Consider the following 11,861-nt stretch of genomic DNA (forward strand, 5'->3'; position numbering starts at 1 on the left):
CATATTAGCTTTATTAAATATTCATTCCCCGTCAGGGAGTCAATTAGTAGTAAAGCATAATATTTAGATAGGCCTATCAATGTAAAATTAACAGTGATGTAAGACAAAGAAAACAAATGATAAGAATAGGCCTATAAAAAGGACTTTATCATTTGGCCAAACATAGACAATTGTCACTATATATGCATTGGGCTACCTTGTGTATGAATTAAGGACCCAAGTACACTCTCTAAAGCTTGGTTCCCACTAGCGACGCAACGTAACGCAAACTACGCAACGGAAGAAAATGCCCTTCCAATAATTGTGTTTGCCCCCGCCTGCGTGAAATCAAACCTGCGATATTTGCAGCACTGTTGCGTCGTCGGTTCCCACTTGTGATTATGCAATACATCACTTTGCGTCGATACGTCGTTGCGTTGCGTTCTAGGGAACCACGCTTTAGTACTATTAACACGTGGAAGAATACCGGTATGTATAAAAGAATGGCCGGGCCGCATTATTTTTTTTTCTATGAGACTAAGGCAGAAATCATGAATAATTCATTAGAATAATTATGACATAATATGGGATATTATAGAGCTATATAAGAATGGAGAGAGATTAAATACCTTGTGTAAACAACGTTTGCCAACCGAAATGTTTGGTCTAGTGGTAAATGCTTACTATTATACTGGAGCCCTCGGTTTGAGATCAATCAAGAACATGATTTTTGTTTAATAGTTGAGAGAGAATATTTAGAGGTTTAGTATATTTAGGAAGTAGATCAGCTATCTTGCAATTCTTTATAATAGAAAAAATAATGAATTATTCATGATTTATGCCTTAACCTAATAGGAAAAAAACAATGCCAGCCAACTCTATGGATATCGCCCTCTGTTGACGAATGTGTATGTTCCATTGTACAACATGGTACATGATTATAAGGGCCCAAGTCCATTGCCTTAAACGCGTTCCCATGATGCAACAGAAGCGCGTGTTTTTTTTAATTTTCTCAGACTTGGGCCCTTCTTATATTCAGGTATTCATTGTAATCTAATATGCAAATATTTGTGTAAACTTTGCAGGGAGTCATATGTAACGCAGTATACGTAAAGCTGGTTCTTACTAGGACGTAACGCAAGGACGTAAACGCAACGCAAACGTTGACAAGCGACCGTTCGAATAATCGATCACTTACGTTGCGTTACGTCCTTGTCTTGCGGTCATGTGGGAACCAAGCATAACTGAGATAATGATTACGTAATCGTTGTTGAAGTTATGCTCATCTGAAATGATTTGCATAAATGCCATGTGACGTATTATTAGAAATCTTACTTTCTAGTGTGGTTAGTTGAGACGATGCCAGCGTATAGACCACCGGAGTTGTATTTACGATCGGTTATTACGAGCCGCGGTAGCCCAACGGAAAAGCGGCTTTCCGGTTTCCGCTCACCGCCCGGCTCCTCCCCATGTTTTGTATTTCGCTGTATGTATTCATAGTAAAGTAAAGTAAAGGTGAGTTTTCAAGGCAGCCTCAACATATAGAGTGATAGTGGCTAAACCGTTAAGAAAAGGAACGAAAGCCATAATCCTTTGTTGACGGAATGAGGCACCAACAAAACACATTTTTAAATTGTTTTCCAAAATTCTGGATCTGAAACGCCCCTCCCCATCGCCCGATCTCGCTCTTTCTCCCACACACATGAAAATTATAACTTGCATATTATTTCAAAAGTTTTGTTATGTTATAGGCCTATTTCTAAGTTTTTGGTCATTTTCCCCAATAACTGACCTTTACTTTTATATACTTTATAACTTCCACATATTGTTTATACGAGAAAAACACAAACAACAACCCGTTATCTCCATTTTATATATATAATTACTTGAATGTAAATAATGTAAAACAAAAATTACAATATTATAAGCGCCCATTATTATACGAGTCAATATGCGCTCAAATAGCAACGCTTGATATTTGTTACGGCTTTATTAATAATAATATTAGATAACTTCATGAAGATCGTTCCCAAATAATAAACTGTTATTGTTGGAAAAATACAATAAGAATACTCGAAATCTATTTTGGTGATATCTGATTTAACTCATCCCAACAAACAATGCGTCTCAACGTAGTCGGTCTTTCTCTAGAGGGCAGTATTTTTTTAATGCTGTGGCGTAATAAAACTCTGCTGCTGGGCATTACTGCTTGTAGATATGTAGCAGCAGCATCAACAGCCCAACTTGGAATCTATCAAACTATACTTGTCGTTATGAGCCACTGAAAAAAAAAATGTTAAAGTTTTTGAAAATCAGGCTGTGTATACAAATTACCTTTTTTACCGTTGCACTCGGCATTTGGCAAACTATCGACAGTGGTAAGTTACGCTTCATTCGTTTTATTTATTATATTCACTTCAAATTCATCAAACAACACTCAAATTAGCATCTTAATTTGTGTTATGTGTGAAGAACTTTAGAAGTAAATTCCTAATCATGGCTTCGTTATGTATTTATGCAGTAAAAAAAATAAATATGAAAATCAAGAGAAAAACTTGCCAATATAAAGAGTAAAATGCATTTACATGATGAAATTGTCACAAGATAAATATTTTTTTATTCTTATTTTCTATTTCAAAAGAAAAAATTGAAGGTGATCAGAATGATGTTTAAATATGTATTGTCCCCCTTACATTTTTACAATTTTGTTGTTGAATATGTTAATGTCACATAATAATTATCCTCTTTGACCAAAAAATTCGACCGAAAAAAGTGTATTTACCTGAAACAAGGCCGGCCATATACATGGCTGCAGTCGCGTGCTCAAATTTGATTTAATGTTTACCGACCAACCGACCGACCAACTAGTAAGCTGACTAAAACAGTAATTTGAATCAAAAAAATAGTCAAATTGGCTGCCAGCCAGTGGGTTTTTAGTTGAATTTAACCATTTATTTTGTCATTTTATAAGTGAAAACATTTTTTTCAGTTTTTTTTTCTATGGAAGTGATTAACTATTAGACAAAATAGTCCGAAGTCTGATTTAATTAATCTTCATTTTTTCAGGTTTTTGGGGGACAATACATCTTTAAGGATAAAGTATTTCAAAATGTTTCAGTTGAATTTTCACTATAAAAATGACAATAATATTCGCATAGTATAATACAGTTTAATACCCAAATTCCTAATTTTGCTGTCGGCAGCCATTTTACTCTGAGTGTTTCTTAAATGCATGTTGGTTTTGCAACTAATGTATCTGATTATATTAGAAAAATGTTTTTTTTTTCTTGATATATTTACAAACTTTTATCTAAATTATTAGGGCAGACGTTATAGGATGAACCTCTATATGAAGGAATATTAAATATTAGTATTATTTTATTTATTATAATTTTTTTTCTCAAAAGGTTGTCCGATGTTCTGGGAAAACTATTTGACCGCCTGTTATCGTGTATTGGATCTGAAGGCGAACTATTCTGATGCGTGCCTAAACTGCCAATTGGAAGGCGGGCATCTTGTAGTAATTTCTAGCCAAGAGGAGCAATATTGGGTTGAAGAGTTTATAAGCACGCAAGATCGTAGGATTTACTGGATTGGTTTAAATGATTTACTCGTGAAAGGGCAGTATGAATGGATAGTTCCTTCAAATTTCTCTTATATAATTTTTTGAATAAAAAGCAATACAATAGTGTATGCACATTTTCTAATAGATTAGCTTCATATTATAATCATAATTAAATATTTTCAATACAAGCAGTATACTATGTATTCTTAGAATAGATAGGTTCCAACATACAGGTTCCAATATACTAGAATGTAAACTAACATAGGCCTAAACCTCTAAATAGCCAGCTGATTGTTTATATAGGTTTTTAAGTAACTAAAAATGTAACTGTAATTAAACATTCATGTGCCTAAATTCTAAAATATTATCAAAGATTGGTCAAATACCAAATGAAGTGACCGATACCCTTTACTGTATTTGAATTTTTCCAGTATCATACTTGGCAAATCCCGTGACACGCGTGTTTCATATCATAGACCCTAGCCTAAAGCTCTGTCTACACTATCAAACTGTGTATGTGACCAAAAAAATGTGATGTGCCTATTATATGGACACGGTGATGTCATATCATATCATATTTGGGCACATAACACTTTTTTGTGTGTCAAACTAATCATGATAGTGTAGATAGAGCTTAACCTCAACCGTCTATTCTGGTTATTCTTAGATACATGCGCCATATTTATGATACACGTGTTTTGCTTGTGATAGGCCTAAATGATTTGCAGGCCTACTGGACAAAAGTGTCATAAATATGGAGATACAGCACTAATAATCGGTTTAAATTAGTGATCAATGGTAACCGTCATACAAGTATTTATTACTATTTATGGCAAGTCTGACTCTAAGATAGGCTCGATATTTGTACAATATGTGTCATAGACAATCTTGCTTTCCAGCACATTTCTCAATCTTCTCAGATTCAACTCGCACGTCAGAGCGCCGTTGTCATGGTTCTTCTTGACGTTCACAGATCTGCACAATAATTCTCTTCGACAGAGCAGCATACATTGAGAACGAGAATGTGTGTTAAACACGGCTAGAACGTGATCAACCAAACACACACCTTCGTGTATTGTTGACCAATTCCAATCCACATACGTTCCTAAAAGAAGATGTATTTATAAAAATATACACAATATCATTTAGATGTTTAAAAAGACGCCAAACTTTTGCCGTGCACATGTGTATGTTGCGCCTTACGTCTTATTTTTTTTTTTTTTTCCGCGAGTTTCGCGATTCAGGATATACAGCAAAATATTGTCCATTCAAACATTGCAAATCATTTAGGCCTATATTCAAAAGATCGGATTGGCCAAACTTTTAAACATTTGTGTTTTTAGTGTCATTGCATATACTCTAGTAGCTAGATCAACGTTCGTATGCACTTTGAGGTCCAGAGAATTTGACCTCAGAAATTGGTTTAGGATGGTCAAACAATCATTTTTGGCTTGATTACACATTTTGAAAATGTGGCGAAAGGTCAAAAGGTCAGGGTGAAAGGTTATAATACCAAACACCAATAGGTCCTTAAATCTCAACAACCACTGGTCACAGCAAGGTAATTTTGGTCTCAAATTGATCAGAAGGTATATATTTATATTCAGTCTAATGGGACATTTTAGTCAAAAATGACCGGAAATGCCATTTCTGACCTTTGACCCACTACTATTAGAATGAATGTAAATATGTATATTTCGAACAATTTGATACCAAATTTAAGTTTCTACGACCAGTACTTACAGAGATATAAAGATGCCCTGATATGTGGGTCAAAGGTCAGAAAGCGCATTTCTGATCATTTTTGACTAAAATGCCCCATTAGACTGAATATGAATGCATGCCTTCTGAACATTTTGAGACCAACATCGACTTGCTGCGACCAGTGGTTGCCGAGATACAAGTAGGTATTTATATTTGTTCATATAACCCTTGACCCTGACTCTTTGACCTTTTGTAACATTTTTCAAAATGTGTAACAAATAACAAAATCTATATTTCGAACAGTTTAAGACCAAATTCAAGTGTCTACGACCAGTAGTTACGGAGATACATACATGCCCTGGGTTGTGGGTCAAAGGTCAGAAATGGCATTTCCGGTCATTTTTTACTAAAATGTCCAATTAGACTGAATATAAATGTATACATTCTGATCAATTTGAGACCAAAATTAACTTGCTGTGACCAGTGGTTGTCGGAGATTTAAGGACATGTTGGTGTTTGGTACTATAACCTTTCACCCTGACCTTTTGACCTTTCGCCACATTTTCAAAATGTGTAAGCCAAAATTGATTGTTTGACCACCCTTAACCAATTTCTTAAGTCAAATTCTCTGGACCTCAAAAAAAGTGCATACGAAAGTTGATCTAGCTACTAGAGTAATATAGTTTCAAAAACATATAAATATATTGTTTGAGAGACACATTCATAATAATGAATGTTTATTTGTGAATTGAAAGTAAAGAATATCACCAAAGCCGCGTGATACAAAATCAACCAATCAAAATGAGTATACCTGTACACGTGAACGATCCAATGGTACTCGTACCGTACTCGTTGTGACTTCCTGTGTCCTTAAAAAGTAACGCAGTGACTGGCAGCGTAGAACGATCATCAACGAATCCATCGTCAGTTCTCAAGTAGGCATCATTACTATCACAGTTACATCTTTTTCCAACATATGCGCAATTTCCTTTTCAAAAAAACTAACTAATAATTAAGCGTATCTTTTATGTATCTTCTCCAGTTAATCTTTTACGTAATTTAACGTAATAGGCATATAGCTGCATACTTCTGATCTTCATTATAAAAAAGGCAATATAAATCAAACTTTATATATAGACTGATTATAACTATATTGTATATACTTCTAAATAAAGTTTTTACCATCTGTGTTTTCAAAATATTATAATGCGATTTAATTATTTATTGTTTAACCACCCCATAGACAGGATTTATACAGGGGCGTTTGTTTTGTCACAAATGGAAAAGAATCATCAAGAGAGCGTAGACCTGCTGAAAAGAGCACTTCAGGAGGACACACGGCAACGGGCTTGGCACACGCCTCATTCTCTCGCCCGCGGGTATTTAGGCCTAATAATAATCTCATGTCTATTATTCTTATTTGAAAACCGCGCTCATTTGACATGTGCGATTATTCGACAGGTCGTTTAATAAACATAAACCAACGATTTCTGCTTTTTCAATAAACAATTGTTATACAAGTCAAGTCAAGTAAGTCAAGTCAAGTCAATTTAAGTAAATTTATTGTCATTTGTAAACATATAAAAAACATTTACATTTAAATGAATTTGAACAGTTTCGGCTAACAACAAATAAATAGAACTTAAACTACGTGGTGAAACTATCCCCCGCTGGACACCATCCCGGTATTTTTAGAACTGGTTTCGGGGTTGGTAAAAAAGTAAACCCCGCCGGACACCATTCCGGTATTTCAAGGTTTCGGGGAAGTACAAAACTTAACGTAAACATGTATCATTAATTGCACGGATTGCTGTTGGGTAGAAAGAAGTAACTGACCTATTAGTTTTTTGCAACTATCGATCTAAATTTGTGAATGTGAGACATAATTTGGAAATGGTGGTTGCCAGGATGGTATGGATCATTTATGATCAAGATAACCTTTTTGAGTAAACGTTTAGCGTACTAAGTACCAATAGAACGTTGGGGTATGCCTATGCCTATACGGCTAGATAATACGGTAATATTTAAAAAAGTACGTAAAGCCTACCTAAAACACCACACATGCACCCATCATAGCCAGCTGGTGCTCCATAATTGTTCATTCTTTCTCCATCACGTGACAACCATACGCCCATCATGGCATGATGACAAACGTACTGGTGGTCATAATAGAAATTTACAAAAGTACAGTTTTACTTATTTATTTATATGGTGCGAATTGAGGATTTATTGTACGCACAGTGCGTATTGGCATTTAAAGCTTGGTTCCCACTAGAACGCAATTCAGCGACGTATTGACGCAAAGTGCTGTATTGCGTACACAAGTGGGAACCGACGACGCAATAGTGCTGCAAACATCGTTTGATATCACGCAGGCGGAGGCAAACACAATTATTAGAAGGGCATTTTCTTACGTTGCGTAGATTGCGTTACGTTGCGTAGATTGCGTTACGTTGCGTCGCTAGTAGGAATCACGCTTTTACGGTGCTGCTCTTGATAACGCATTGAGGTTTTATGGAACGCATTGAGGTTTTATGGAACGCATTGAGGTTTTATGGAACGTATTTGTAATTTTACGCTACACATTGAGAGTTTACAGAACGCATTGAGGTTTAGCCTACAATACGAATTGAGTTTTTACGGCACGCATTAATTTGGTACGGTACGCATTGGTTTTTATAGTACGCATTGAGGTTTTACGGTACGCATTAGGATTTTACGGAACGCATTGCAGTTTTACGGTAGTTTTACGGTACACATTGATAGTTTGTGGAACACATTGAGGTTCTACGATAGGCCTACACATTGCGGTTTTACGTACGCTTACGTAACGTTTTAATGGTACGTTGAAATGTTACGGTACGCATTGATTTATGATATAATATGCAGTGAGACGTTTTATAATGTAGTATACAATACCTTCATATACTGTTGACATTCGACTGATGACTTCAATAAGTCAACTATCTTGTCCATTGATATTGCATAGTCAACCTGATGAACGAATTCTATATCTTCATATCCGCTTATATACACTGAGAGGTTACTTGTAGGTGTGATAATGACCTTTCCTAATAGAAATAATTTTCAACATTTTCAATAGGAATTCGTTCACTGGCTTTCCTAATTCCTTTCATATTAGGCCTGTTTATTAGGCCTGTTTATATGCTTTATCAACGTGGCCCTGTGTATTCTGCGAGTCGCGATATTTCTTTTTATCGTCGTTTTATTTCTTTTATAAACCCTCATGAAATGTCACGAAATAAACATGAATATTCATTAGTCATTATCCATAAGACGTGAGTAAGAATTGACCAGACTACATTCACTAAATGTAGTCGAATGGATTAGACTATATGGACTTTACATGTCGATGTATGGGTTCGAATCCAATGAGCAACTTATTACTTTATAGTGACAGAGAGATTATTTAAAGGGTTAGGTTAAGTTTATAATTAAAAAGTAGTTCGGCTACTTTCACATAAGGAGTCCCCAACGAAAAGAATATCGCCTACGGATCTACATTATCTACCATAATGAGCACGCCGATTGGAAGACACGCTTACTCTTTTGGAATAATCCACACACACACACCATAAATGCAACTCGACCGGCTTAACGTCCCATCAAAAGAACGAGGTAATACATAAGACCAACTCTTCTCTACAGACAGACGGCATCTAATTGAAAATCGAATCGTATGATCTGGACTAGCGCGAACCGAAAATACCAATTCAATGATCAAGAATAGTCGAATTAAACCGAAAAAAAGTTAGGATTAATATGTGAAAGTAGCTTAAACAATAATTGTAGGACTCCAATGGAAATAAACCTGAGTTATTGTTTTTCTTGGACGATCCTGATCGAAATCACTTTTTCTCACCCCATTTATCTTTTTTTGAATTTTTAATGCATGTTTTTAAAAACATTAAAAATATTTTAAACATTGTTTTTATACGGTTTTAGATGTTTAAAAAAATATTTTTATCATTGTTTTATATTATGTTGTTTTTAATACTGTTTTATTCATGAACCTTTTTACTTGTTTTATGTGATTTTTATAAAATAAATGAATGAATAATTGTACCTGTTAGCGTGCTATTATCTGTAGCCTTTTCACATTCCACTTGGAAAGAATCAATTCCGTAGTACTCTCCGTCGGGATCGACACAAAACGTTGAATTATCTGTGCTTCTTACACCAAAAATACGAAGTTCCTCACAGTTCCTCAATACTGGTATTTCCTCCTCCTGTAAGTAAGCCTGTGAGACTGCCTCCGTCAAGATATGAACTGAAGATTCTGAAAAGCAAAATTAATGAGAGTGGATATTCGCCTTCAAATAGTGATAGATAATTCTACTATTAATACGGATTCAAATATCTAGATCCAGATAGTAAAAGCCATTTTGTAAGTGTATCTTAAAGATGTATTGTCCCCCTGAAAAAATAATTCCTAAACATTTTTTTGTTGAATATGCTATTTTAATGTCTCATAATAGTTATCCATTTTGACCAAAAATTGGATTGAAAAAAATATATTTACCTGAAAGAAACTGTATTTGAAAGCAAAAAATAATCACATTTGCTGCCAGCCAATGGGTTTTTGGTTGAATTTGTCAATTTATTTTATCTTTTTCTAAGTGAAAACATTATTGTTTTTCGGGTTTTTTTTAGGGAAGTGATTCACTTTATTAAAACTACAAAATAACCTATTCAAAGTCTGATTTAATTAATCTTCATTTTTCATGTTTTGGAGGACAATACATCTTTAAGAAAAGTTGAAAATATTATGAAAGATCCACCCATCCGTTAAATTACTGTTACAATTTTAATAGATCTGGCATTAAACCATCAAAAGCCAATCTTATATGCAGAACTAAGAAGTCTTTTGTAAATAGCCTTCATTATGTACAATTCTAACGTTCGGCGATAACTTATTGCTGTAATTTTTGTTTTGAATTTTTAATTGGTTTAACATTATTTTACATAGCCATGGCGTTTTTGCAATCTACAATTTCAATAGTTTTTTAATAGTTTATTTTTTAATTAATTTATTATAACATAACCCTATAAATAGTATTTTAACATTGCCTTTTGTAATTTGATGTATTTTTCTTATTGTCTTTTAATGTCTGAATTATGCCAAGCAAAATGAATTTCCATTTTAAGTGGACCAATAAAAGTTCTTTAATCTTTAAGGGATAATTTCTCCCTGAATAGAGGTGTCCCCTGAATAGTCCCCTGAATTGTCATATATTTTAGGATAAATTGCTAGGACAAGGATGAGGGGGCGGGATGAAGATTATAAAGCGCTAAATCAAGAATTCTAAATTGTATAGAATTTAAAGTCGTTGAAAGAAACATTTGAAAATCTAATGTTATAAATTTATAAAAGATTAGTATTTTTCTTAAGAAATTACATTCCAACGTGCAATCATTCCTTGTATTTGAACTTTGAACTTTCAATTTTTATATTTATATTTTAAAAATCATTGTTAATGCAATTCGTTTTGTCTATTTGAAATTTCTATTTATAAAATGCAAAAGCAAATTACTGTGAAAATGACAATGCTGTGGGCATCAGCTGAATCAATGGAGATACAAAATAAAATAAGCAAAAAGCTTAATCAAAACGATAAAGTAAAACAGCCAGACAAATTTGAAAATACAATCAAATAAAAATAATGTCAGTAAAACCGGTAATTGATACAGTATTGATTCTAGGATTACAATAGATTCAGATATAAAAACGTTCTTTATATTTAAAACACGTTCCAATAGTATTTGTTATTGATGTTATAAGCCCTATTTTATTTAATCAGATATTGTAATGCGTGTAGGCTATTGGATCGGAAAAAGTATTTACCTGAAAAACTGTATAAAAGCAAACAATAGTAAAACATTATTTTTTTGTTTAAATTTAACCGTTTTTTTGTATTTTTATAAGTGAAAACAAATTTACGATTTAAAACAAATTAATTTACATTTTTTTTTTCGTTTTTCGTCATTTATACCTTATTTCCTGTGTAGGCTATATTAAGAGATATTGCTGGCCCATAGTATTAATTTATTTGTTTATTTTTAATTTCCACTTTATTTAGAGAGAGTAATAAGCTTTCCAGCAAAACCCATTCACAGGCCAGGTGGCCCTCTTTAGAATGATAAAATATTGACATCTATTGTAGGCTACTAAATTTACAATATCAAAATACAATTATTTTATTTCTAAAATACATTACATTAAATGAATTACTTCAATCTCCCGTTCTAAAAGATCTGATGTTACATTAAAATACTTGCTTACCTTGACAACAAACTCCACAGAGTAGGTAGTAGATACAAATCAACACGAGCATCTTTCTTTTGCTGTTTTTAAATCTGAAAAGATATTCTCACACATTTAAAACATTTTAAATTCAGGAATTGTGCGGTGAATTAGAAAATGGCTAAACCCTGAAAAAGGAGGAAAGTTTAAAATACAAATGCATTATTAATCCTCTCTTCGGCCATCGTCTACTCTGTCCCCCTTTTTTTCTCACCTGAACTACTTTATTCAAACATATAATTACAAAATGTATAATTTGTATATTTTTAACTTTGTTATACAGTTTTT

General features: G+C 33.6%; 1 protein-coding gene across 1 annotated transcript; it reads right to left on the reverse strand.

Annotated features, from left to right (window-relative positions):
* Positions 1-4,316: 4,316 nt before the first annotated feature.
* LOC144841457 (contactin-associated protein like 5-3-like) lies at positions 4,317-11,604 on the reverse strand. The gene is made up of 6 exons (XM_078697788.1): positions 11,553-11,604; positions 9,336-9,548; positions 8,168-8,319; positions 7,296-7,404; positions 6,060-6,236; positions 4,317-4,649 (listed from the first exon to the last, which is right to left on the reverse strand). Exons 1-6 carry the CDS (start codon positions 11,602-11,604, stop codon positions 4,372-4,374), a joined length of 981 nt encoding a protein of 326 aa, XP_078553914.1. The 3' UTR covers positions 4,317-4,371.
* Positions 11,605-11,861: the final 257 nt, after the last annotated feature.

This window comes from Antedon bifida, chromosome 4 (assembly GCF_963402885.1).
Source record: "Antedon bifida chromosome 4, ecAntBifi1.1, whole genome shotgun sequence".
Classification (NCBI taxonomy): domain Eukaryota; kingdom Metazoa; phylum Echinodermata; class Crinoidea; order Comatulida; family Antedonidae; genus Antedon; species Antedon bifida.